General features: G+C 62.5%; 1 protein-coding gene across 6 annotated transcripts in view; it reads right to left on the bottom strand.

The window, feature by feature from the left end:
• Pkd1 (polycystin 1, transient receptor potential channel interacting) overlaps nucleotides 1–25,931 on the bottom strand; it is a 40,865-nt gene that overhangs the window by 1,463 nt on the left and 13,471 nt on the right. The window contains exons 2-45 of one of the 6 annotated variants that reach the window (XM_047533062.1): nucleotides 25,218–25,289; nucleotides 25,010–25,081; nucleotides 24,640–24,809; nucleotides 23,735–24,406; nucleotides 23,451–23,634; nucleotides 22,163–22,383; nucleotides 21,840–21,955; nucleotides 20,796–20,922; nucleotides 20,270–20,502; nucleotides 19,070–19,825; nucleotides 18,717–18,848; nucleotides 18,364–18,539; nucleotides 17,887–18,020; nucleotides 13,695–17,314; nucleotides 13,296–13,445; nucleotides 12,401–12,544; nucleotides 12,036–12,315; nucleotides 11,757–11,970; nucleotides 11,528–11,687; nucleotides 10,814–10,966; nucleotides 10,038–10,182; nucleotides 9,329–9,949; nucleotides 8,925–9,081; nucleotides 8,462–8,714; nucleotides 8,157–8,352; nucleotides 6,805–6,975; nucleotides 6,586–6,729; nucleotides 6,304–6,514; nucleotides 6,080–6,206; nucleotides 5,057–5,173; nucleotides 4,857–4,945; nucleotides 4,480–4,661; nucleotides 4,310–4,406; nucleotides 3,878–3,996; nucleotides 3,601–3,803; nucleotides 3,340–3,534; nucleotides 2,571–2,710; nucleotides 2,099–2,211; nucleotides 1,708–1,852; nucleotides 1,457–1,582; nucleotides 1,089–1,263; nucleotides 625–915; nucleotides 418–552; nucleotides 30–335 (exon numbers count right to left, since the gene is read on the bottom strand). In XM_047533062.1, the coding sequence (XP_047389018.1) occupies nucleotides 30–335; nucleotides 418–552; nucleotides 625–915; nucleotides 1,089–1,263; nucleotides 1,457–1,582; nucleotides 1,708–1,852; nucleotides 2,099–2,211; nucleotides 2,571–2,710; nucleotides 3,340–3,534; nucleotides 3,601–3,803; nucleotides 3,878–3,996; nucleotides 4,310–4,406; nucleotides 4,480–4,661; nucleotides 4,857–4,945; nucleotides 5,057–5,173; nucleotides 6,080–6,206; nucleotides 6,304–6,514; nucleotides 6,586–6,729; nucleotides 6,805–6,975; nucleotides 8,157–8,352; nucleotides 8,462–8,714; nucleotides 8,925–9,081; nucleotides 9,329–9,949; nucleotides 10,038–10,182; nucleotides 10,814–10,966; nucleotides 11,528–11,687; nucleotides 11,757–11,970; nucleotides 12,036–12,315; nucleotides 12,401–12,544; nucleotides 13,296–13,445; nucleotides 13,695–17,314; nucleotides 17,887–18,020; nucleotides 18,364–18,539; nucleotides 18,717–18,848; nucleotides 19,070–19,825; nucleotides 20,270–20,502; nucleotides 20,796–20,922; nucleotides 21,840–21,955; nucleotides 22,163–22,383; nucleotides 23,451–23,634; nucleotides 23,735–24,406; nucleotides 24,640–24,809; nucleotides 25,010–25,081; nucleotides 25,218–25,289 (12,244 nt within the window). Of the gene's footprint in view, nucleotides 1–29; nucleotides 336–417; nucleotides 553–624; nucleotides 916–1,088; nucleotides 1,264–1,456; nucleotides 1,583–1,707; nucleotides 1,853–2,098; nucleotides 2,212–2,570; nucleotides 2,711–3,339; nucleotides 3,535–3,600; nucleotides 3,804–3,877; nucleotides 3,997–4,309; nucleotides 4,407–4,479; nucleotides 4,662–4,856; nucleotides 4,946–5,056; nucleotides 5,174–6,079; nucleotides 6,207–6,303; nucleotides 6,515–6,585; nucleotides 6,730–6,804; nucleotides 6,976–8,156; nucleotides 8,353–8,461; nucleotides 8,715–8,924; nucleotides 9,082–9,328; nucleotides 9,950–10,037; nucleotides 10,183–10,813; nucleotides 10,967–11,527; nucleotides 11,688–11,756; nucleotides 11,971–12,035; nucleotides 12,316–12,400; nucleotides 12,545–13,295; nucleotides 13,446–13,694; nucleotides 17,315–17,886; nucleotides 18,021–18,363; nucleotides 18,540–18,716; nucleotides 18,849–19,069; nucleotides 19,826–20,269; nucleotides 20,503–20,795; nucleotides 20,923–21,839; nucleotides 21,956–22,162; nucleotides 22,384–23,450; nucleotides 23,635–23,734; nucleotides 24,407–24,639; nucleotides 24,810–25,009; nucleotides 25,082–25,217; nucleotides 25,290–25,931 lie in introns of those variants that run through there. The other 5 variants (XM_047533064.1, XM_047533063.1, XM_047533065.1 and 2 more) reach the window with 5 other exon arrangements.

The following is a 25,931-nucleotide window of genomic DNA, read 5'->3' as shown; positions in this document are numbered from 1 at the left end:
CCCTCTCCCCCCCACTGGGCCGTACCCACCTCTTTGACCTTACTGAAGCCCATCCAGAGGCGCAGCCTGCGCAAGAACAGCTCCACCATCTCGTAGTCCTGAGGCTCCCAGGCCGGGCGGTAGAGCTCTCCCCGCAGGGCGTGATACCGCCAGCGCAGGAGGACTGCCCCCAGCCTCAGGGCGCCCCACAGCCGCAGAGCCCAGAGCCCCACACACAGCAGTGGGGGTAGGTACCAAGAATCAGCGGGGCACAGGGTGGGAGCCCGGGACCCTGGGCACAGCACCAGGAGTGCCCGGGCCACGTTCTGGAGGGAGTCCACACAGGAGGACACCAGCTGTGGGGAAGCAGCACCAGGGAGGGTGTGAGGCTGGGCAGGGGCCGAGGGCCTCCCAGAGGGACTCCGCATCGTCACCTACCAGGACAGCCAGCTGGGCATAGGCCACGCCGAGCACAAGCAGTCCCAAGGTGGCACCCGCCAGCTCCGGCAGGGCACGGCAGAGTGTCTTGCCGAAAACCGACCACTGGCGCACGAACCGCAGTTGCTGGGCAGCCTGCAGGCAGGGGGCGTCAGCTGGCGACCTGGGGTCTGTGTCCAGCCCCGAGCCCGCCGGTCCAGTCCTCACCTTGACCAAGAGCAGGAAGAGCAGCGAGGCGGCCAGGCCCCTGGCCACAGCGCTCAGCTGCGCGACCTGGTCGAAGCTCGTGAAGTGGCGCGGGCGGCCGCGTACAAAGCGGGCCCACTGGCGGTCAGCGGTGCTCAGCTGGGCCAGGCGCACCAGTGCCGTGGCCGTGGTCAGCGCCACCAGCAGCCACCGCGCCCAGGCCCCGGGCCGCGTTGTGTGCACGCAACCCTCCCTGCGCCAGGCGCGCACCTCTGCCGCCGAGAAGTACAGCGCGAACAGCAGCAAGCACACCTGTGGGCGGCCGGTAGGCGGGTCAGGGCCTCCAGGGAGGCCCCGGCTGGGAGAGGCCTCCGCGGCTGCGGAGGAGGCGTGGCCGGGCTGCAGGGGCGGGGCCCGGCGGGGCGGGGCCGTGGCTGAGGAGACCCCCGCGTGGAGGGGCGAGGTCATGCCCGGGAGCTGCCTACCGAGGTCAGCAGAGGCAGTGACAGTCCCGAGCTGAGGCGCCGCAGTGCGAATGGGCGGATGCTGAGGGCCGCCAGGGCGCGGCCAGCAGTGGGGAACTCGAGGCGGAGCGTGACGGCGACGTGCAGCCCCACAGCGGGGCTGTAGCGCGTGAGCTCCACGAACACTGCGCGGCTCCTGCGCAGAGGGCAGGGTCAGTGGGATACGGCATGCAGGGAGGGCCTGATGAGGGCAGGAGGGCGTGAAGCAGGACGGTGGGGTGGTCGTCGTGAGGGGGCCTCCCTGGGGACTAGTGACAACCAGAGAGGGCTGGCTGGGAGCGGGGAAGGGGCCTGCAGGGGAAGGAGCTGCCTGGCCAGCTGGCACCCACCTGCTGTCCAGCCAGTTGTGCAGCTGCAGGAAGCCCAGCCGCGCACGGCTCTCCTCAAGACTCAGGCCCAGCTCCTGCACGTAGCCGCCGCTGTCGTACACCGCACAGTATCCCCAGTACCAGGCACTGCGGGGAGGGCCAGTGTTGGAGCTGCCCCAGCCTCCAGGCACCTGGGAGCCAGGCGGGCTAGCGAGGGGCTCCTCTGGAGAAGGTCCCACCTGCAGGGGCCCCTGCGCCCTCACTCTGCTCACCCCAGCATGTCAGGTGCAGAGTAGGTCCATGACTCAGAGTCATTGTGGGCTCCACTCTGCCAGCCAACGCCATGGTCACTGGTGCTAAAGCCTCCTGCTGCTGAGCACACGTGCACCCCTGAGCCCAGGCGGTCCGGGAAGAGCGCTAGGAGACAGAGGAGCCCGGGGCACGATCACCACCCAGATGGGCACCCTCACTGTTCCATCGGCTGGGCTCAGCTTCTGTGTGCTGCATGACCCCTGCGTCCTCCCAGCAACCCAGAAGGCAGATGTTCTGTTCACAGAAGGGAACTGAGGCCGGATGAGGGTGAACACCACGGCCAGGCACTGGGGCTGAGGCAGGAGCCACAGGCTGCTGTGAAGAGCAAGGTGAAGCACCCACGGGGCTCACCTTCCTGCAGCCGCACCTGCCGCAACCGTGGGGGCCCCAGCTCGGGACTGGACTGGTTCCCGTGGACGTAGGGCAGCAGCACATGGGACATCCATGGCCAGAACTCCTCAGACCTGCCAGCAGCAGGAGACGCTAGTCACGCACTCCAGCCACTGGCTTCCCTGGTCCACTAGGGGCCAGAGGCCCAGAAAGCTCCGTGGCTGCAGCCTGGGAGGAAAAGGCCAGAGCGCGGTGCTCTGGCCTGGCCTGCTGATGTCGAGGCTGTCCCAGGGCTGTGCTGTGCACTGCAGCATGCTTGCCAGTCTCTCTGGTCTCTGCCCACTAAGACCTACAGCACCTGTTTGATTCCTCACACCAAGATGTATCTAAATATTTCCAAACGTGCCCTAGGGGCTGATCAAGATCAGAGTTGGTCTTGGTGGGCATCAGCACCACCCTGGACCAACAGACAAGTGAGTCTTGGGGCTCCTACCGGGTGATGGCCAGGAAGGCCTGGCTATCCAGCTCCTGCTTGATGGCACTCTGCAGACGGTAGGCATGGCTGTGGCATGAGGCATCTCCATAATTGGCCAGCAGCGTCACCAGCAGGAACAGCATGTACACCAAGAGGCTCTGGGGACAGGGATGGCACTGCTGTTAGCTGACCCCAGCCCATGGTGTCAGAGCAGGGCTTCAGGCTGCTGGGCAGCAAACCGTCCTGGCAAAGTCATCTAGTGTTAAGGAGCAGCAGCACAAATGCCCTACCAGGGCCCCTCTTGGAGGCAGACACACAGGCAACTGAAGAACAAGGCTGCTGTGCCCAGGGCCCTATAAAGCCAAGTGGGAGCCAGGCACAGTGGCCACACCTGTAGTGCCAGCATCTCAGGAGGCTGAGGCAGGAGGATCTCAAGTCCAAGGTCAGCCTCAGCAACTTAGCAAGGCCGTAAGCAACTTAGGGAGACCCTGTCTCAAGATAAAAAAATAAAGTGCTTGGATGTGGCTCAGTGGTTAAGCACCCGGTATCCCCCAACTCCCCTAAAAAAGCCAACTGGGAACAGGGATCTGAGATGCCCAGCAGCATGGATGGCTGTTGGTAGGCAGAAGGGGGAAGAGGAAGGCGTCAAGGCAGGGGCCGCAGCACTTTAAATGCCCACTAGAGGGCCTTCTGTGGTCAAGCAAGGGGAACAGGCCATTTATGCATCTACTGGCCAGGAACTGGGAGGGAGATGGACGGTGGGCGCTGCTGCCGAGCCTGAGCTCACCCTCAGCATGCCATGCAGCCTCTTGACCTTGCGGGCTTCCTCCTTCGCCAGGAAGAGTGCAAAACCATGTGGGGGCCGCACACGGGGCACACGCTCGCTCACAGGGGTCACGGCCGGACTCTCCACCAAGGTGTCGTCCTCATCTGGGTGCAGCCGCTTGGCCACCAGTGAGAAGTAGAGGGCTTCCAACAGGACCTGAGGCGGGGGTGGCATCAGCCAGCCAGGAGGAGACTGGCGGCCCACCCCCCGCAGCCCACTCACCTTCAGTGGCTCCCAGCCAAGGAAGGAGGCCAGGAAGCTGCAGCTGCTGGAGAGGAGCCACATGACACTCACGCTCGGGGGGAAGCTGGCGCCGACCCAGCCTGAGACCCCCACGGCCACAGCCACCAAGAGCAGGCTGAGCCCGTGAGCCAGGGAGGCACACCACGCGGGCAGCAGGTGCTTCCGCAGACCCTCCACTAGTCCTGAGGACAGAGACAGCTGTGTGACTGGACGCCCAGAGGGAGGGGGTGGAGGGGCACCCGACCCAGGAGCACACCTGTCCTGGGGAGCCTTGCCGAGGGGGGCTGTTCCCAGGTTCGGCCTGGGCTGGGTGGCTCCTTCTCCGCCAGCCTCTGCAGTGCCAGCACCGCCGTCTTCTCCCCTGGAGCCCTGGACCTGGGGCACAGGGCGAGGCACGATCCATACCTCCCAGGCAGGGGCACGGCCACAGCCCACGCTCATCTGGGCAGGCAGTCCCTGGGCCTCTCGGGCCTTGGGCCAGGTGGGTGTGTGCTGGGAGCTCCGGACACCAGGGCCCTCTCCCCTTGCTTCCTGCTTACACACCACTGCCTAGCACCTCGCAAGTGGGGTCCAGCCATGAAGTCCTCACCCCTCCCAAGTGGGGAGCAGGGCTAGTTGGCCTGGGCTCCCACTGCCCTGACCAGTCCCCATCTCAGGACGACCCCTCCCTCAGGAACAGAGCACTCACAGGCCGGTGAGCAGGTCCGTCTCCACATGATGGGTGTCCTGCGTGGTAGCCAGGCTGCTGGTCCCTTCGGCCAGGACCTGGCGGATCAGGTCTTCATCTGGAGGAAGCAGGACGCGTCAGGCAGGATCAGCACCAGGCCTCGAGCCTTCCCTCCTCCCCTCCTGGCTCACCTGAGGCTGAGAAGCACTTGGAAGGTGAGGGGCTGACCAGGGAGAGGCCATCCTCCTCTGGGCCCAGCATGTGGCTCCTCTGACCCCGTGCCAACCGCTGCAGGGTGCTGCCCACGATGGATGGGTCGCTGAGCAGGTCTGGCCAATTGAGCGTGCCTTCGCTGGACGGCCAGCACACGAGGCTGCGGGTGACACGGGTCAGCAAGAACACGGGGTGGGGTGGGGCAAGTCCAGGCACACACAGACACACAAGCCGCGGCACAGGGACGTGGTGCTCCTGGGTGGACCGTGGGGCCCGTGTGACAATGCCAGAGGAAGAGGACACATCATGGGAGAGGACACGGAGCAGCCATCCCCATACACGCCAGGCAGCTGACCTAGGCCAAGGCTGAAGTTCCTCCAGGCAGCCCCACCTTTTAGAATCGTCCAGAAACAAGTCACTCTTCACCTGCCCAGCGAAGGCCTGCTGAGAAGTACAAAGCTGCCTCAGGGTCTGGGCAGCAGAGGCGCAGGGCCCCAGCCCAGGACCCCAGCCCAGGCAGGGCCGCACGGGCCACAGCCCCGCAGGGGCCCTCACCTCAGCGCGGAGACCGGCGAGCGCGAGAAAGGAGCTGTCCAGCACAGAGGAGTCCAGGCAGCTGTCAGCATCCAGAGCCCGAGGTGCTGTGGGGGTGGGGCTCAGGCCGCCGGGTGCCTGCAGGGAGACCGCGGGTGGTCACAGCTCTGACCCCTGCTCAGGGGAGCAAGATAAGCTACCTCACGAGCAGGCAGGACGGTCCAGACCAGGGCTGTGCAAGAATGTCCTAGAACGATGGGCAGATCTATGCTGCACGGTGGACTCCCGCTACATGTCATTCACCCTCGAAATGTGACTGGGACACTAACCAACTCGGTCTCAGGTTGGGCGGGCGGCCCAGTGGTAGAGTGCTTGCCTGCGTACGCAAGGCCCTGGGTTCAACCCCAGGCTACACTTCGCTCTGGCGCCGTCCTCGAGCCCCTCCTCACGTGCTGCAGGTTCTGTGAGGCCGGGGCGTGCGCCTTGGCAAGGACAGGGGTGCAATTTCCTTTTCTTGTGACCTCCCTGTCTGGCTTTGGTGTCAAGATAGTGCTGGCCTCATGGAAAAGTTAGGAAGTGTCCCTTCCTCTTGTTTATCTTAGAGGAGTTCGAAAAGAACTGGGGTGACGGGTGACCTGTACTATGAAGCCACCTGGGCCTGGCTTTCTTTGTGCAGGTTTTAAGTGCTGGTTCAGCCTCCTCACTGCCAGGCTGCTCTGGCTGCTTCTGAGCGGGCTTCAAGCGACAGGTCCACTTCTCTCCTTGCTGCCCGTGGCACAGGACTCATGGCATTCCCATGTCTCATCGATTTCAGCAAGGTGCATCACCCCCTTTCATTCAGGATTTTGGCAATTTGAGTCTTCTTCATTTTCTTCTTTTTGGTCAATCTAGCTAAAATTTTGTGTATTTTGTTGAACTTTTCGAAGAAATGGCTTTAGGCTCATTGATTTTTCCCTTTGACCACCACACTGGGCTGCACAGTAATCAGCCTGGAAAGGGGCCCACGCTCTGCCCTTGAGCTCTGAGGCCCTGGCCCCTGCTCACCTTGCTCCTGGTCATCCGGAAGAGGAAGAGGATGGCCAAGTAGACAGGGTAGACGACGACACTGGACACCAGACCAACGGCAACCGTGTCGACACTGGGTGGGATCAGGCTGGACACAGGCCCCACGCTACATGGCAGGAAAGAAAAACTGGGCCTGGTTAGGATGGAGGGTGGACCCATGGAGCTGGGCAAGGGGAAGCCATCCTGGCCCCACAGACACCCACCTGTAGGTGGCATCGCCCACGACCCCATACCACACAGCATTAGCACCCAGGAAAAGGCAGAAGAGGAGGACACAGCAGGTGGCCCTCTGCACACGAGTGAAGCGGCTCCGAGGGGGCCGGTCCCACATGGACAGCCAGATGTGCTTATCGAAGAAACCACGCTGCAGCTCGGCCACAAGGAGGCGCCGGAACCGCCAGAGGGCTGCCTGGCCTGGGAGCAGAGGGCAGGGCTGCAGAAGGCCTCCGGCGCCCCAGCCCCGCCCTGCCGGGCAGCAGCCTTACTTGCAGCCAGCACCTCCTTCTCCACCAGGCCCCCGTTGGACTCCGTCTCCACAGACAGCCAGTCGTTGACCAAGAAGAAGGTGCTGCGGCCACTCTGCAGGTCCCTGACGATGATGTGCTGCAGGAACCAGGCGGGGCTGAGCCCTGTGGAGGGGAGGGACGAGGTGAGGGCCGCGGGGAGCAGGGGGTGCACAGGGTGGCCGTGGCACCCGCCCAGACCTTTGTTGTCGTGCCAGACTCTGATTTTCCACACCCTGCCCAGGCTGTGCGGGGTGGCGATCTGGAAGATGTCCAGGCTGTTGCGGTGGAAGGCTCTGTCCCCATCCAGGTGCCGGTGGCCACTCCGGCTGTCCACTCCATACAGCATGATGCCCACATGGGCTGTGGTACCTAGGATGGAAGAGGCGTGAGCTGGGTTTGCTGCCCGCTGCGCGTGGGTGCAGACAAGTCATTACGAGCCTTCGTTCACTCGACAAGCACGGGAGTCCTTGGTCTGCAGTTGTTCTGTTTTGCTGGTGGCCCTGGGGATTAACTCAGGGCCTAGCAGATACTAGGCAAGTGCTATACCACTGAGTCACATCCCAGTTCTTTCTTATATTTATTTTGAGACAGGGTCTCGCTGAATTGCTCAGGGCCTAAGTTGCTGAGGCTGGCTTTGAACTCATGAGCCTCCTGCCTCAGCCTCCCAGCCACTGGGATCATAGGCGTGCGCCACTGCAGCTGGCAAACTGATGTGAGTTTTGAAAAGCGGGTAATCAAGAGAGAGAATCAGATGTTAATGAGAACACAGTTGAGAAATGAAAACACAGCAGCCTGGGGTGCGACCCAGCGGTGGAGTGTGCGGGGGCTCGGGTTCAGTCCTCAGCACCCGGGAGAAGGAAGAAACAGAAAAAAGGCAGCACCGAAATTCAGACCAAAGGTGAATGGAGCTGCTGAAGCCATGGCCAGAGGGCCGTGTGCTGCCCCACGTGAGCCTCACCCGGCGACTGGGGGCTCGCCGGGCAAACGGACTCAGCCAGTGAGGCAAGTGGTCAAAGGTGGCTGTCAGAGCAGGACAGGGCTGGGGAAACCCTCCCGAAGAACACAGGGCAACATTCCACAGTACTGAACGCGAGAGGAGATGCAGGCCATCAGAGGCCTGGGGCCTGACACTCCCAGGGCACAGAGGGACACACGGCGAGCACCGTCCAGGCCACTCAGGAACAGCGCAGGAGGAAACGTGCGCTGACGCTCGTCCCGAGTCACACACTGCTTCCCAGACAGCCCAACTGCGTGGAGTTCACGCTGGGGAACCTGCCGTCTTCAGTGCTTTGGAAGAAGTCTGGGAGGTCACAGAACAACCCTAGCTGGTGCCGAGTTCATTCTGCAGTCTGCACAGCACCAGCTCAGAGCCCCAGGCAGCAGCGTGAGGACCACGGCGCGGCAGCCAGCTTCCTCCCCTCGGCTGCTCTCAAGTTCGAGCAGGGCCCACAAGGTCATCCCGGGCTTCGTGCAGCACTCAGGAACCACGGCCTGCAGGCCTGGCACCATGGGCACTGGGGAGCTCCAGGGTGGGTGGGTCCCGGACTCACCTGCACCTCGGCCCCAGCCGGTCTTGACCAGGATCTCATACTTGAAGTGGCCTCCCCTCCCGCAGAAAGGGATGATGCGGGCCCGGCAGACATCCAGCTGGTCCAGCTTGCGCAGGATCACAGCCATGACCACATAGGTCAGCAAGCACACAGCGCAGGTCAGCAGGACAATGGAGTTCATGCCGGTGGCCGGCTCCTGGGAAGACAGAGCCATCAGGCCCAGGAGGTCATTCATATGCCTAACCTGATGCCAGAGGAAGAGCCCATGCCAGCCCTCGGAGTCCTAGGAATGGGGCGCCACTCACAGGAAAGATGAACTGGACATGGCTGGGGGGCACAAAGAGGCTGGCACCAAACGCGGTGAGGTGGCGGGTGAGGCAGACGGCCTGGCTGGGAGAGGTCTCCTCCAGGGGCACGAGCCCCTCGGTCCTCCACATCATCGCCTCCTCGCTGAAGTACTGGCACAGGGATGTGTACAGGCCCACGGACACCTCCAGTGCCGACCAGCGGAAGTGGCTGGTCAGGTTCAGGTAGTAACTCCCGCCTGGGTCTCGGGTCCTGCCCAGGACGGAGGGAGTCACAGTCAGACTCCACGGGGTTCCGGGGTCCAGGCCTGGGGTGCTCCTGCCTCGGCTGCTGGTCTGGCCGGCTACCCAGCCCTCTGCTGCCACTGATTCTCAGAGCCCACATGCCCTTGGCCAACGCGGGCCAAGCCCTGTCCAGCCCACGCCAGGCCCCAGGCTCCCCAGGCCAGGAGGAGGTGCTCACCCCGGGGCGATGAAGAAGGTGTAGGGCCTGTGGTCAGCACCCTGCAGCACCTCCAGGCTGATCCTCCGGCTGGCTGAGCAGTTGTGCTCGTTGGGTCGGGGCGCGGAGTGCAGATAGACGGACAGGTAGGGCTCGGGCTCCTCAGACGAGTAGCGCTCTGGGGGGCATGCATGGCGTCGGACGCCCACCCAGGAAGCACCCCCGGGACACCCTCTGAGGCCTCTGCCTCAGGCTCATCCTCCACCTGGGAGCAGCCTGTGCTTCTCCAGGCCCCAGGTGCCCTCCTGCGAGGCCCCAGAGCAGGAGGCAGGCCCCAACTGCAGCCACAAGCGTGGGCTGTCTCTTCCCCAGGGACAAGGCTGGGAGGAAGGGAGGCTGCACCACATGCTGCCTGTAACACCCACCGCTCAGCACCACGTAGGTGACCTGCAGATGCAGCCCTGCCTCGGGGCTGCTGCTGTCTGGGGTGACCACAGCGCTGACTGAGGCCTGGGGCTGGACGATGGCGGAGCCTGCAGGGGCCTGGGGGCCCTGGGCAGCCTGGTCCGAGTTGTTGGGCACCGTCACTGTGATGGCACGCTCTGCAGCCAGCCGCTCAATGGGGATCTGGGCACCGGCCTGTGTCTGGAAGGCCATGGATGCCACCTTGGTGGAGACTGTGTAGTTGCTGATGTAGCCGAAGGGAAAGGGGTTGGAGTCCACGAGGAAGATGAGCTGCACCACGTCACTCAGGTTGGACAGGGCCCCGCTGAAGGCCTCAGGGATGGAGAAGTGGCAGCCGGGGCCCGAGGCGTTGCCGTAACAGAGGAGGCTCAGCGGGTCTGAGCGCTTGCCCTGGGCCATGATCTCCTCACCCGCCAGGGTCAGCGGCTCCTCGTTGAGCACGCGGGAACGCATGAGGATACACATGAGAGCTGACGAGAGGTTGTAGGCCTTGGAGGCCACCATCAGGGAGGGCGGCTCGGCCCCCAGCTCCGAGGGCTGGGGGCCCTGCACGTCCGAGCTGGCCAGGTGGATGAGGTCGCCTGCAGACGGGCACAGGAGGTTGGGGACTTTGCGGGAGCAGCCTGCAGGAGACTGGAGGGCAGGACGCAGGGAGGCCCAAGCCCGCACCTGTGATGTTGAGGATACTGTCTGCAATGGTGGTGGGTGTCACGGTGCCCTCGGTGGTCTCCGCCTGCAGGATGCGCATCATATCCTCCAACTTGTGCAGCGTCTTCTTCAGGCACGAGCGGCACATGAGCTCCCTGCTGGACACCTGCATGGAGGCGGGTGCAGAGTCCAGACCACTCCGCTGCACGGCCTCCAGTTTCTGCTCCCCCTCCTCCCACACTTGGCAGGCTGCCTGCTCACAATGCAGTGTCTCTTCACACAACCGAAGGAAAGGCAGATGCTGAGGCCCTGGCCCAGCCACACAAGGCTACAGGGGCCACGCAGCCACAGGGCCACCTCCATCCAGAAAGCTCTCTGCTACCCTCTATTCCTGTGGACTTGGTCCTCCTCTCCAGGCCCCTGGAGCCATCTGCTTCCCACCCTGGGCACAGTACTACTCCCCATCATGTCTCCTGCTCTGCTCATGAGCCTGGACTTTGGGCAATGGACACCTTATGGGTGGAGGGACCACATCAGATGGACCAAGTAAGTGGGATGTGACCACAGGTCCAAGAGAAAGGCAAGAGGAAGTTTTGTGCCACCCCTCCCCACACGTGGGCTATTCTTTCTGGGCCACCCTCAGGGCTGCAAGGGAACGCTATGCACTGACACTGGGCAGCAGCAGCAGACTGGCACAGGCCAGGAAAGGAGCTGCTGGGTTGGACAGCCAGTCTCCACAGCTGACGCTGCCACAGGGCCTGGAGGTCTGGAGGGCGTGCTGCTTCTGGCTACCTTACCATGCACTGGGCCAGCGCAGCAGTGATCTGCTGGATGTCATCCACAGTGTTAACACCAAGGGACACCAGGGTCTCTGTGATATTCTTGCGCATCTGGGCTCGCAGCTGCCGTTCATGGTGGGGTTCTGCTGCCACGACCGGGGTCTGCTCGTACTGGCGTGGGCGGGGAGCACAGGGGCCTCAGTGGGCAGGGCACCCAGAACAGTCATGCACAGCTCTGACTGGCTGCGGGCGGCAGGGACTTGAAGCCCAGGGTTGACCCTCAAGAGCAAAACAGGGCATGTGCAGGACTCCCTGTAGGTTCAGGGGCACAGGGGGCGCTGCAGTGGAGCTGAGAGGGAAGGCCTGGCACGCCCGGCACAGGGGGCGCTGCAGTGGAGCTGAGGGGGAAGGCCTGGCACGCCCGGCACAGGGGGCGCTGCAGTGGAGCTGAGGGGGGAGGCCTGGCACGCCCAGCTGCTGAGAGCAGGAGCTGTCACTTCAAGGACAGAAGGAGCTGGAGGTAGAGCGCAGTGACAAAGGGCTTGCCCAAGATGCACACGGGCACGGGACGATCCGGCACTGCGCACGTGCGCATGCGCTCTCTCTCAAAGACATTAGGGATTCAGCTAGTTGAGGCTCCAAGGATGAGACCTCTGGGAGGCTGTCAGGAGCTCAGGTCTTGGTGCCCCCATGGAGCAGGTGCTGGGGGTACCTCTCTGTCCCCCTACTGACCTCATTGAGCACAGTGATGAGGGCCAGGGAGTACTCAATGACGTGCTGGGGGTCAGCCTGCATCAGTAGCCCAGGTAGCACAGTGGCCGTCAGGCTGTGCAGCCAGGGGGTGAGGCCCACGGAGCTAACGTTGGGCTCTGGAAGAACAATGGCCAGAGACCTGCAGGACAGGGGTGCACCATAAGTGGGTGGCATTCACCACGTCCTCCCTTTCTGGGGTCCCGCTCACCTGTTGAGGGCAACCACTGCGGCACCCAGCTGGTCCTGCACGACCAGAGCCAAGTCAACTTGGAAGTGGGGCCCGAAGCCGGGCGGCAGCACGGCGGCGTAGGCTGGGAGGCTGCCCTTATAGATGCAGAACTCCTCGCAGTGGCCCTGGCGACAGCGCCGCAGCAGCAGGGCGTACACCAGAGGGGCGCCCACGTCCTCCGCATCGCGCCAGCCTGCGGGGCGGGCAGCGTCAGCGGCCTCCCGGGCACGCCCAGCCTCCCCGGAAGCCCGCACTCACCAGTGCATTCGAAGTGCACCTTCGTGGTCAGCGCGCGCACCGCCTCCAGCGGGAAGAGCCGGCAGGCGCCCCCGAGCGGCGGGCGGTTGGGCGAGAGGCGGATGGAGGCACAGCCCTCCTCCTCACCCGAGCTGCCCAGCACGCGCAGCGTGAAGATGTAGCCCTCGCCGTCGCGCAGCACGCCCCGCCGCACCACCAGCCGCATGCCAGAGCTGCCCGTGGACGTGGTCGTCTCGTCCAGCACCAGCGTCTTGTTGCTGAAGGTGCGCGCTGCCCAGCGCTGCGGGGCACCGCCAAGACTGGGTGAGAGCCGGCCACTGCCACCCTCCACCAACACCCGGGACCCACCCACCGCCGCCGCTCACCCCTCGCTTGGAGCCACTGCTGCAGTTGTCGCAGCGGCCCTCCAGGTACACGTAGGAGCTGCGGCTCACTTCGTACACAGCCTGCGCCTTGCAGGACACGCACTCCAGAGACACGATGGGCACCCGGCCGCTCCGGATCAGCACCTGGGGAGGGGGCGGAGTCACAGGAAGACCTCGCAGGTCCAAGCCAAGAGCGCGGAGGTAGGGCACCAAAGCCCGGACTCTGGGCTTTCCAGCTCCGGGTCACGGGAGGGTTAGTCCAGGGAGCAGAAGCCGCCGGGCTTGTTATCTGCCGCCCAGGTCTTGCTAAGGCTGACGGGGACAGGCAAGCCCACAGCAGCAAGACTCGCGGACTGGTGAACAGACCAAGGCTTGGCAGGGGAAGGGCAGCAGGCCACACACCCTTTCCCAGAAGTTCCTGGGCAGGGCCTGGGTGAGAAAACTTAGCCAGCCTGGCTTTGCCTGGTGTGCCCTCTTCCTGAGGTGACTTCTCCGGGTAGGAGTCTCTCCCTGGCAGGCCAACTGAGAACTGCCCGGTGCAGGGGAAACATCTCCCCAGGACACCAAACTGGCAGGACCTGCCCCATAAAAAGAGTGGCTGCCACCTGCCTAGTGGTCCTAACTTTCTCGGCCACTCTAGGGCAGGGGGCTGTGAAAGCGAGAACTGGCCCCTTCCATTCAGAAGTGAGGACATGCACACTGGGGACAGAGACTGCCTCTGAGGCAGGAGGCAGATCAGCTTCTCATTATCTGCTTTTTGCACAGTCGGCATAAAGTTCATTGTTAACAGCACCCCAGAGCTTGCACGGCCCGCCAAGATCCTGTGGGAAAGCAGGCAGAGTGGGCACTGTTTGGGCACTGTCCAGGCTGGGCCCCTGGGGAGGGGGTCACCCACCATCTGGCTGGCAGCCTCCTCCTTCCGGCCCGCCTTCCACACTGTGAGACTGAAGGTATACTGCACACCGGCCACCAGGCGCTCCCGAGGGATGGTGACCACACTGCTCCCACGGGGCCCGAAGTTCAGCAGACACCCACTGGCCTCACTCTGCAGCCCACAAACGAGGAAGACAGGGAGGTATGAGACCCCCGACCAGCTCAAAGCAGAGCCTGCCCAGGGTAGGGCTTGGGACTCTCCTGGTCAGTCCAGGGCAGGGGACTATAAGGGCAAGAACTGGCCCTCTCTTTGGTTCATGCAGGAACCGAGGCCCAATCCAGGACCAGGTGGAGTGCTGGGCATTCACTGGACATAGCACAAGTCTGAGGGGCAGAGAGCACGTGTTGCCGTGTGGCTGACCTGCGTCGAGGCCACACAGGCCCAGAGGAAGCTTAGTGGTGTCTGGTCACCATCCTCCAGGTTGGGGTCGTAGGACTTGCTCCCATCCAGCACTAGGTCCTGCGCGTCTGACCACACACGATACGAGCCACCTTCGATGATGGGCACCAGGCGCTCAGCAGCCACAGTCACATTGGCCTGGATGCTCCGTGCCAACGGTGTGTCCCCAAAAGACACCACAAACACAAAGCAGTAGTGACCCACAGGAAGCGCCAGCCGTGGCACCACAAGCTGGGGCCGGCTCACATCCACACCAGGCAGGGCCACTTGCGCTACGCGACCCAGGCGCTGGCAGCTGGCGGCGCGGTACACCTCCCAGCGGTACTCGGTCTGGTAGGTGACGCAGTCCCGCAGATCGACATGGGCCTCCAGGTAGTTCCGCTGGGAGCGCCGCATCAGCACCTGCAGGGGCAGGGCCACACCCACCTCGGGCTCCCTGCAGGCCAGGACCTGCACGGTCACCGTGGCCTGCGCCACAAAGAAGCTTACCAGGTTGGAAGCGTTCACCTCCACCCGGTAGTCCCCGGGCCGCAGGTAGGCGTGGTCAGCCCAGGGCTGCTCTGTGTCCTGCGCTGGAGCCCCATCCCCGAAGTCCCAGTGGTAGGCCACGTGCCGGGGACTCGGGCTGGTGGCAGCCTCGAATCGGGAGGAGCGGTTGGCGAAGCAGCGGCCGCTCCTCAGCGCCACGTACTGGATGACGTCCTGGACTTGCACCGAGAGGGTGAGGTTCACGCCGCCCAGCTCGTTGAAGGCGCGCACCTGGATCTCCAGCAGCCCTGCTGCCACAGGGGTATAGGTGACATCGCGGCCTGACAGGATGACCAGCGAGTCTCCCTGGACCTTCTGCAAGGAGAAGTACCAGGCATAGGCGACTCTGGAGCCCCGCTGCACCCGGGCTGTGAAGTTCTTCTCGGTGCCTGTGGCCATGCCTGGCTCGCAGCAGTGGGGCACTTGCAGCCCTCCGACAGCCTCCAGCACCAAGATGCGCACCTGTGCCTGGGCCCGGCTCACGTGGTTCTCAGCCTGCACGCTCACCACGTGGTCTCCAACCTGGGAGAAGCTGTGCGAGAAGAGGGGCCTGGGGAGAACTTCAGGGGCGGCCCCGCCAACCTGCAAGTGATAGGTGACTGCCGAGCCGGCGGACAACAGGATCTGGAAGTGGACCAGCTGCCCAGGTGCCACCACCTTGCTGCTGGCCCAAAGAGCCAAGCCCACAATGGGCTCCTGTACGGTGAGGTTGTGCTCAGCCACAGCCCAGCTGACCGCATTGGAGGCATTCAACCGGATGGAGAAGGCACCAGCATCTGGGAAGCCCACGGCAACGTGCGGGCCATGTTCACTGCCGCCTGGCAAAGTCCAGCACCAGCTGACGTTGGTACCTGTGGCCAGCTGCCCCCAGAAGGGCACAGTAGTGCCAACTGCCACAAAGCTACCCGGTCCACCAGCCATGATGCTGATACCACTTACAGGCACCTGCACAGTCACCTCGATGGTGGCACTGGCCGAGCCCAGCTGGTTCCCAGCCACGACCCTGACCAGGTGCAGGCCGGCTGCGGGAAAGGCATGGATGATGGATGGCTCCAAGGTCTCCCAGCTCAGCCCTTCCCCCAGAGACCACGTGTACATGATGCTGCTGCCACCAGCCAGCTTGGCACTGAGGGTGACACTCGTGTTGACGGCAGCTGGGTTGGGGGAGGCAACTGCAGCCAGCCACCCCACAGGCTCCACAAAGTCCACAGTGCGGTTGGCCAAGGCACTGCCCAGCATGTTGGTGGCCCGCAGCTGGATGTGGTAGGTGCTGGCTTCCAGTGCAGTGAGCGAGAAGCTCTTACCACTGCCAGTCAGGGCCGGGCTGCCGTCCCGCTGGGCGACCCAGCTGTAGGAGATGTTGGTGCCATCCCTGACTGTGGCATGCAGCTGCAGCGTGTGGTTGGTGGGGAAGCAGCAGCCGCCCCCTCCACCTGCTAGCTGCAGCCCCTCAATGAGCTGCAGGACGTAAATGAAGATGCTGTCCTGGGCAGTGCCCACCTCATTCTCAGCTGTGACGATGATGTTGAAGGTGCCCACGGAGCGGAAGGTGTAGGAGATGGTGGGCCCCCCGGGGATGGGCGTGCAGCGGTCGCAGAGCACCCAGGAGTAGCACACGCCGCTGCCCGACTCCAGCGAGGTGCTGAAGCTCACGCTGCCGTTCAGAGGCACTACCGTGCGGCTGGCGTTCACGCTGAGACCCCGCACACGCCGTTTCACTGTGATGTTGAGCCGGGCTTCGCTGCGGCTCACCTCATTCCAGCCAGCCACCCGGACCGTGAAGTGACCTGTGCTGTTATAGATGTGGGTGACCTCAGGGCCCCCAAGACGCTGGCCGTCCCCCAGCTCCCACAGGTAGGTGGCAGGGCGCCCTTGGCCCACGGAGGAGAACAGGTAGGGCTGCTGCAGCTCCAAGACGTGGGAGCCGTTCACGTGCACGCCTGTGAGCACGACAGGCTCCTGCACCTCCACCAGAGCCGAGTCATTGGCAGCAGAGACGTTATTGGACACGGTGACCGTCACCAAGTAGGAACCCACGTCTCTGTAGGTGAATGTCCCCTCAGGGCCCCCGGTGCGGATCCGGGCATCGTCTTCACTGCCAAAGTCCCAGGTGTAGTGGTAGGGAAATGGGGGCCAGGCACAGGCCACCAGCTGGGCTTCGTCCCCAAGCTGCACAAACTGCCTCTCAGGCTGCAGGGTGACATTGTCCACCTCGGGTTCCACACAGATGCTGGTGAAGTAATGAGCCCTGTTCACGTGGCTCGACAGGACCAGCACCAGGGGAAACGTGCCGCTCCGCGTGAAGTTGTGTGTCACTGTCGGGCGCCCCTGGATGGTCACATTAGAGGAGCCGTCTCCAAAGGTCCAGTCGAAGAGGTAGCGAGCGGGGTCCCCAGTGACGTGGGCGGTCAGCAGGGCGTCGGGCTGTGTGGGGATGCAGGCAGAGGGCTCGATGCGGAGCACCTCTAAGACGAAGACCCGCACAGGCTGGCTCCAGCTCAGGCGGCCCGCGGGGCTGGCTGCTGCCACTGTCACCACGCAGGTCTGCGCCTGCAGGTACACGTGCCGCACCGTGGCCTCGGGGCCCGTGAACACCGTGCCGTCCCCCATGTCAAACGTCCATGTGACGCTGTCCCCCGTCTCCACTGCAGCGCTGACGACCACAGGGGCGCCCTGCTCCACAGCCGGGCTCAGGTGCACGCTCAGGCCGCGCAGCTGCTGGAAGACGCGGACCTCCGCCTGCGCCACCACCCTGCTGACCGTGTTGTTGGCCTCCAGGCAGACGCGGTAGGTGCCTGCTGCCATGTAGGTGTGGCTGACCACCGGCTGGCTCTGCATCAGGACAGGGGAGCCGTCCCCAAAGTCCCACACATACAGGACACCCCCAGGTGAGGGCAGGGGGTGAGGGTAGAAGGTGCCAGGCTGGCCAGCCACCAGGGAGCTGCTGCTCATGCCAACGGCAGTGGAGGGCAGTATGTCACGCACACTCACGGGCATCACCTGTGTGAGGTTCTCGAAGGTGTTGGACACGAGCAGCGTCAGGTTGTACTCACCTGTGGGACAGACCTGAGTGGGACCTCCTGCTCACAGGATCTCCCCACCGAGTCCTGGTACCACGCGAGGACAGTCCTCCTCAAGATGTGGACCACAGTGCCCTTGGCCCGGCTGGGAGGGCCCACAGGGGGCTGTACACGGGACAGAGCTCCAGGAGCAGTGAGGCCAGGAGAAGGGCACCTCCAGGCGCCACCGCCGGAGTGAGGTGGGGAGAAGGGCACCTCCAGGCGCCACCGCGGGGAGTGAGTGGGAGCCAGGAAAGGCAGATGCACAGCCCACCAGGGGCCAGGGGTGCTGCTGTGGGGGCTTCCGGAATTTTAAAAACAATTAAAACAGCAACCGCTCCTGGGCCCAAGAGAGAAGGCTGAGAGCAGGGAGCAAGAGGGTCCCATTTCTGGCAAATTCAAATCAGGGCTGCCTCAGGGACCACCTGCCCCTCCTTCACCCCAGTAAGGTCCCCGTGCCATCAACCCAGGCAGGATCGGGGTGGGTGATGGGATGGTGCCTGCGAGTGCCACCCCTGGGAGGTCGCCCCAGGTCAGGGTCAGCGGAGCAGCGGCCCCACCCTTACCTGGGATGGCATAGGAGTGTGTGGTACTGTGTTCCACCAGCACCTGGGCTACTGTGGGGTCTGGGACCTGGAAGGACTCATTGTATGGAGGCTTGAACTGACCGAGCATCTGCTCTCCATCCCCAAAAGTCCACCTGTCAGGGCAGGAAGCTGATGGTGAGTGGGCCGGAGAGGGGCAGGTGGGCAGGGCTGGCCACACGCACAGTGCGAGTACACTCTCCCCCTACAGTGGTTCTCTCCTGGCACCTTCGTTCAAGGTACCCCAAAACTTCGCTTCATAAAGGTCTTCAGCCTCCTCCCAAGCAACCCTCACCCGGTCTTATATACTAGCACCCCGAAAGCAGAAGAAAGGCTCAAGATGGCAACTTGATGAGGGTTCCACAGTCAAAACTAGGGCTTGGGTTAAGAACCTGGCCCCAGTGTTCCCAGGCACTGACCAGGTGGCTGTGCCCCTCTGCTAGCCCCAGAAGCACTCACAGGAAGTCCACCTCCACAGCTGAGTCCACCAGCACACTTGCCATCAGCACCAGAGTGGCATTGGGGGGCAGCACAGTTGGCACTGCAGATACCCGCAGGCCCTGCATCCTGTTCATGCGCTCCACTGTGACGTTGTAGTTCACGGTGACGTTGCTGACGTGGTTGGAGGCTGTCAGCTGTGGAGACAGGCGTCAGTGGGCAGGGGCTGTGGGTGGCAACAGACCATAGGCAAAGGCTCTAAGCCCTGACTCAGCCACCTTCCCACATTCACCACAGCCATGGCAAGGCCCGGGGCAGGGGTAGCAAACAGCAGAACAGGAGGCAAAGGTGAGCACCCACCCATCCCCACCTACTGAGAGCTTGAAGACAGCCGCGCTCTGGTAGATGACGTTGAAGACAACGTTGTGGAAGGTCAGGGACTGCTTGTCGTCGATGGTCCACCGGAAGACCACGTCTGAGCCAGCCTCCACCACAGGACTGTATCGCTGCGTGAAGCACACAGCTTTACCTGAGGCTGCGACCCCTGCTCCACCTGGGCTAACTCTGCCCTCAGCCCCCACTCATGTTCCCCAAAAGGACCTGCTGGAACTGACATCCTGAACCACCACTGTCCCTGAGGGACACTGAGTAGTCTCCTCACTGGGGAGGAACCTTCCTTTATGTGCACCTTTGTCTGGGGTAGGGGTGTGTCCCAGGCCACACTCACCACTAGGACACCCTGCAGTACACGGGCCTTGGGGCTGGGCGTGGCTCGGAGGCCGCGGATGGGCTCCTCGGCTGTCACCCTCAGGCTGAGGCTGGCCTGGCTGGCACTGTTCTGAGCCACAAGCTCCAACACGTGCTCCCCAGCACTGAGACCAGGCAGCAGCAGCACTGAAAACAGGGTGGTGGTGTTCTCTCGGGTGCAGCTGGGCTCGAGGATTTCAGCCACATCAGGGCAGGCGTCTTCAAAAGGTGCACTGACGTTACCCCCAGGCCAGCGAGCTACAGCCGTGGCATTGGCACCAGAGTCCAGCTGAAGCACCAAGACCGAGCCATTGGCTGGCACATAGAGGCGGCCATCTTGGGGGGTAGGCTGGATGACCCGCAGCCCAGTCACAGGGGAAATAACGTCAAAGCTGCAGGACAAGTTGTACCTGGAGACACTGTTGCCCACTGTGGCCCGGACCTCATAGTGCCCGGGATGTTGCAACCCAGGGTTTGGCCTCAGGCCCAGCAGCGGAGTGAGCCGCTCTGTGGCTGAGAACAGTTGCAGGACACAGGCAGGGCCAGCCCGAGCCCCCTCCAGCTGAGCAGGCAGGTGGGGCAGCCAGTCAGAGGCATTGGTGGAGAGATACAGGGCCTCGAGGCCAGGGTGTCTGGACACCGGGGGACAGCGCAGGAAGGCACCTGGGCCAGCATCATGCTGTAAGCCAATGAGGTCACCAGGGAGCACAGGCACGTCCTGGTCGCAGAGCGTGACCTAAGGGAGGAGGCAAGGCTATGTCATGCCCCGTCCCAGTCTGGGCCCACGGGGACCACTAGGTGAGGGCGAGGGCAGGGCTCCCAGCTGGGCACCTCCACACCGTCAACTATGCTTCCAGGTGGCCCTGCACCTCAGGTGCTCGTGGCAAGGACCAGCAGGGCAGCAGAGATAAGGGGACACGTGTGGGAATGCAGCAGGGGTGGGCTTCCCCATAGAAAGACCCTCCTCGAGGACTTGAAGAATGGGAAGAAGCCAGGCACCATGGGCAGGCAGGAGCCCTCCTCAGAGGACACAGCAAAGGCCCTCGTCGGGGCAGGTGGGCAGGCGCAGGCAGGCCTGCTGGCCGCACAGAGGAATCCACACTCTGAGTGTGATGGGCAGCTGAGGGGAAGGCAGCCAGGGAGATGGTCAGAAGCAGACAGATGGAACAGGGTCGCATACCGAGTACTGGGTGGGGGGACCTGCAGGCACGGAGAAGAAGAACTCCCTCCATAGCGTGTAGGTAGCCTTTGGAAGCCTGGGACCTGACAGGGACCCATTGGCACAGGCCCAAGCATGGCAGAAGGCATCCAGAGGCATGCAGACATTGGCTTCAGGGCACCAGTGTCCCTCTAGCATATACTTGGGGACCAGCTCAGTCCCGTTGTGTGGCTCACTGCTATTTTCCAGAGTCCCTGCAAGTAGAGGAGAGGTGTTGGGGGCCAGTTAGGGATGCCCCACCACCTACCACGATACCAGACCTGGCTAGCCAGTGCCTGCCCTCTCCACCACTGGTCCCCTGCCACAAGCCCCTTGTCACTGGCCTAGGGCAACCTTCAACCCAGACAGCACCCCACCAACCTGCCCTGAAACATGTGCTGAAGTCCTCAGGCCCTGCTCCCTGTCCACCTCGAGGCAGAGACCAGCACACCTGGGCGCTCACAGCCACCCGAACTCCCCAGCTCCCACCACCACCACGAAACCCCACCTGCTGCTCCTGAGGGTCGGTACACCTGCAGCCGCATCTGGGCAGGCCCCCTGAGCTCTGGGGTCTCAAACTCGGCTGCAGTGAGGAAGGCTTCACGGCTCAGGCTCAGGCCAGGGAACACCATGACCTGGAGGGCAGGGGGGCATCTCAGTTCCAAAGACTGACCCCAGGTCTGGACTCCATGAACCCAACACCACTGACGCAAAGAGGAGGAAGTTATCAGATGGTCCTATCAGTCATTAGATGGTCCTGTGCAGACCTCATTTCCTGTCACTGGGAAGAAAACTAAGGTCAAAACTGTGAGCAGCAGGGTCCTTAGCACAGTCTTAAAAATCATTCACCCTCGGGCTGGGGTTGTGGCACAGTGGTAGAGCGCTCGCCTAGCATGTGTGAGGTACTGGGTTTGATCCTTAGCGCCACAAGAAGATAAAGGTAAAAAAAAAATTTCTGATTAAAAACAAAATTATTGGGTGGGAGGGTGAGGGGGAGAAAAAAATAAACAGAATGAATCAAAAACTATTACCCTAGGTAAATAAGATTACACAAATGCTATGCCTCTACTTCATGTACTAACAGAGAAACAAGATGTATCCCATTTGTTTACAATAAAAATGAATTTAAAAAATAAAACATTTCATTCACCCAGCAGGGCGCAGTGGACATGCCCAAAATCCCAGCTACTGGGGAAGCTGAGGCAGGAAGATTGAAACTTGGTGAGACCTTGTCTCTAAACTAACAAAGAACTGGGGATGTAGCTCAGTAGTAGAGGTACTTCCTGGGTTCAGTCCCAAGTACTGCAAATAAAACAATATAATGTAAAACAAAACGTCCACCCAGAGCAGGGCTAGCAGGAGCTCATTCTTCAACAATGGGTCAGATACTGTTGATCCCTGCACTCCATGGACTTTCCAAACTGTCTATGCTGGGCTCAGACCACTTTAGGAAGGCCCCACGAAACCAACTGGCTTGTTTTAGAGACAGAACAGCAGGGTGAGGTATGCCCAGAGGTGCGGAGGGGCTCCAGGGTGCGCAATGGCCGCTTACCTCCACAGGCTGCCGGGGGGCTAACAGGACTTCCTGCCGTGCCAACAGACTCAAGGGTCCCTGCAGGCCCCCACCAGGCACTCCCACGAGGAAGTTCTCAGCATCCCACACGGGGCCTGGGAGTAGCAAGTATGCAATGAGGTACTGGTGCCAGGCCAAGGGACAGCAGGAGGGACATCCAGGGTGGGGCAGCTTCCCCTCTCCCTCCACGTTTGCTCTTGCAGCACAGCCTCAGCCCAGGCACAGCAGCGGCACTCAGCTAACACCAAGCACCTGGGAGGACTGGGAGGGCAACCCCGGTCACGCCCCAGCACCCTGCGCACCTCCGGGCCGCAGCTCGCAGACATAGCTGTGTGGAGCTGAGCACAGGTCCGTGTTGCACTGTCCTGCGGGGCCCAGGCGCACACAGTGCTCAGCTGTGGCTGGGTGTGGCTCCCCCGGCAGCCAGTTCTGGCAGCTCTCCAGGCTGAAGGCTTCACCCTGAGATGCTGGGCCAGCCTCTGCCCCCTCCACAGCTGAGAAGCCAATCCACACATCCAGGCTCCTGTAGGCAGACGGCAGTGGGTGCTCCTCACAGCCCTGGCAGGTGGGTCCTGTCACTAACTCACTCACATGGGAAGCTGAGGCTCTAGATGGGACCAGGCCCATGACAGCAGAGCATCTACCCAGTGGTCCACACCCATGGGGCAGTTGGCACAGGCAAGGGCCCCTCACAGGGCGCCATCTCAGGCCTGATCGAGGGTCACGAGCCACCATACCGTGCTCTGCAGGAAGACCCAGGCACAGCATTTGGGGACCCCAAGTGGGCTGCCACCTGAGGGGTCAGCCAAGGTAGGGAGCTCTCCTGAAGGCAGGTGTGTAGAGGTACATCCAGATTCGGGCAGAGGTGAACATGCCACATGGGTACAACGTACACATGTGAGCACAGAAGGCACACCGCCAGAGCTGTGCTGCAGCCCATGCCAAGAGCTAAAGCTGCTGCCCATCAGCCAGATGACCTAGGGAAAGGCCCTAACCACTGTGGGCCCACTTTCCCTTTCAGACTCTGAGACATAGAGCGTGGCCACTGACACAACAGGAGCCCACCCCCTGTCCAGCACATGGACCCCTAAAAGAGGAGGGTCCTGGTCTCATCCCCTGACTCCAGCTATGGCAGATTTGGGCTGCAGAATAAGGGCCTGGACCCCTGCCACTGAGAGGGACATGTCCCCACAAGACTGGGAAAGGCACAGGAGCCCAGCATGCCCTCTGTGTGGGCAGCACAGGATGGCCCCTAGCCTTTCCAGAGAGGTGCAAGTCTGGGAGTACGAGAAGCAGGAAGCGCAGTCTCTATAGTGGCCCCCAAACCAGCCCTCTCAGGATTCAGTGTCCTCCCCCACAGGGATGGACAGGTTAGGTCCTGGTCCCAGGTCCCACTGTGACAGAGCCCACAAATATCTATGAAAGTCTCTCCTTACCAACGTCAATCTCTGGGGGGAAAGGCAGGGCCCTTCCTGACACCCCCACCTCTTTTCTTCTGAGCTGCTTCAGTCCTGGGCTCTGCCTACACCCCAGCACTCTGAATCCCTGCCCCCACCACATTATGGCCTTCTTGGGGGTTGGTACAGGCACCTGGTGACCTGGGAGACCAGGAAGTGCTGGATGGCAGGACTGTCCACCATGGCCAGGGCAGCCCCAGCCCATGCCCGGCACTGCTCCTGAGCCTGCAGCCAGGGCATCTTCTCTGCCACCAGGCGGTAGCAGTGTCCATTGCCAGGGAAGACCTCTGTGTCCGCGGGACAGAGCGGGTGCACCACTGGGGGATGGTGGGCAAAGAACAGGGCATCAACATGTGCCCAAGGATGGGAAAGAAGAGGCCACAGGGGTGACCCAGGCCCAGAGGGGAAGGCACCCACCTCGGCCTGGCTCCTCACCAAGGGCCAGAATGCTGTAAGTGGCCTGCAGGGCTGAGCCGCCACGGTTCCGAATGCTGAAATGAAGGCTCTCGTCGCTGAGCACGGAGGAGGGGCACACGAGTTGCAGGGCAGCAGGTGCTACCTCAACATGTACCTCTGCACTCAGCAAAGCTGAGCCAGACCCCAAGGCCAGCACAGCAGTCACGTGATAGTGCCCAGGTAAGACATAGCGGTGGGTGGTGGCGGGACCAGCCACATCCACCTTTGGGGAGCCATCACCAAAGTCCCAGCATGTGGAGCTAATGGGCAGGGGGGCAGTAATGTGAAAGGCTGCTGGCTGGCCAGAGGCCAGGGGTCCACGGGGCACCACCAGGGCAGCCCCGGGGGAGGCGGGGAAGATGTGCGGGAGGAGGGTGGGGACCCTGCAGTTGTGGGTGGGGAGTGGCGGAGGACCGGAGCACAGGGACTGGCAGGCTGCAGAGGTGCTGGGGGCCTGGGCTGCCCCACACAGGCACTGGCCCTGCTCCACGAGGGCCGCAAGGCCCTGGCCAGCTGAGAAGCAGAAGGCGCTGCAGGCCTCGGGTGCCAGTGGGCCTTTGTGGGCAGCAGAGAAGGCCACCATTGCCACAGTGCCTGAGCTGTTGTCCGGAAGGCAGGCGACATAATCCTCTCCTGTAACAGGCAGAACACTAGTCCCAGGGCCCACCTCCTCCTGCTGCCCCTGCAGACTCACTGCTCCTCCCTAGAGGTCTGAGGCCAGACCTCCCACAGCCCCGACCCTCCCCAGAGAGGCCTGCCCAATCCCTCCCAGCCACTATCTTCCCCACTTGCGTCTTTTCCGGGCCCTCTTGGCCTGGGTCCTGGTGGTAGAGAGGCCAGGGCCCTTGTGTCCTGCCTGCACTCACCACAGCTGCCGTCCAGAAAGGGGATACTGAGGAGGGGTTGGCCGGCCAGGGGACGGGGTCCAGCACACGTGGCCGCCTCAGGCTGAACCACGTGAACCTGCTGCTCCTCCACCCAGTGCCGCAGCCACGCCAGACCACAGTCACACTCAAATGGGTTCCCGCTCAGGTTTCTGCAAGGGAGACAGAGGTGAGGGGACCAGGCATGGTGGGGCTACCCTGGCAGAACAGCCTCCCCTGCCTGCAGCAGGTGAGCAAACTGGTCCTGGAGTCTGCTCTCAAATTTGAGGGGCAAGTCAGGTCAGAAGGGCAGAGGGGATGTTGGGCGAATGGGATTCAACTACCAACATGCACCAAAAACAAATCAACTTACATTTCACTTAAATTAAATAAATTAGCAAATGTTCCTTCTTCTATCGTAGAGATCCTGTTGTTGCTTATGTCCCTGGAAGAAAGAGGAGGTTAGGCAGAGTGGCAGGAGCCCTATAACCAGATGGTAATGGGCAGCAGCCTCCTGCCCACCCTAAGGAACCCCAGCAGGCGGGAGGGGTGAGCACAGCACGGCCAGCCGTGGGACTCACAGCTCCACCAGGGCCGAGAGGTTCGCCAGGAGCCCGACATCCAGTGCCTGGAGCAGGTTGTGGGAGACGTCTCTGAGGAGCAGAGCGTGTAGGTCAGGGCGGGAGCTCTTGGTTGGCCACAGGGCCATCCCTGGTCCCACACCTAGGAGCATCCGAGGACCCCGGGCTGCAGGTTCCCACCCTCCAACTCCCCCATTCCCAGGGGCCAGGAGGGGGAGTTTCTGATGGAGAACCTGAATGAACACTCGTCTCGGGAGACGAAGGCAGGAACCCTGGGGGCCTCAGCACTCTGTACCCACCTCAGCCCCATGCCGAGGGCCACACAGCAGTCACATGACTGCTGACCCTGGGCATCTGGACGGGCACAGTCCCTTCCACCCAGCGCCTGCCCCAACCTCTCTTCCAGAGCCAAGTCCCTCCACGGAGCCCTTTCCCCCAGCCCACAGGGTGGTTCCATACCACTAAGAGCTGATTTCTCTACCCTCTGCATGGGGTTCAAAATGCAACCAGCTGCTGGGGTCTAGCTGCTGCCATTTATCAGTGGAAGAGGGACCTCAGAATGCCCCAAGATATGAGGGCACAAAGATGAAATAAATAGGAGGGGCCCTGGTGGGTGACCCCACATCACAGAAACAGTGATGGCCCATAAAACTTCAAGTTCAACACAACCAATCAAAAACCCTCACTGTATCGACAAGATAACAGAGGGTTATC

This window comes from Sciurus carolinensis, chromosome 18, assembly GCF_902686445.1.
Source record: "Sciurus carolinensis chromosome 18, mSciCar1.2, whole genome shotgun sequence".
Classification (NCBI taxonomy): Eukaryota; Metazoa; Chordata; class Mammalia; order Rodentia; family Sciuridae; genus Sciurus; species Sciurus carolinensis.
The sequence above is the reverse complement of the archived record's forward strand: the minus strand, read 5'-3'. Positions and strand labels throughout refer to the sequence as shown.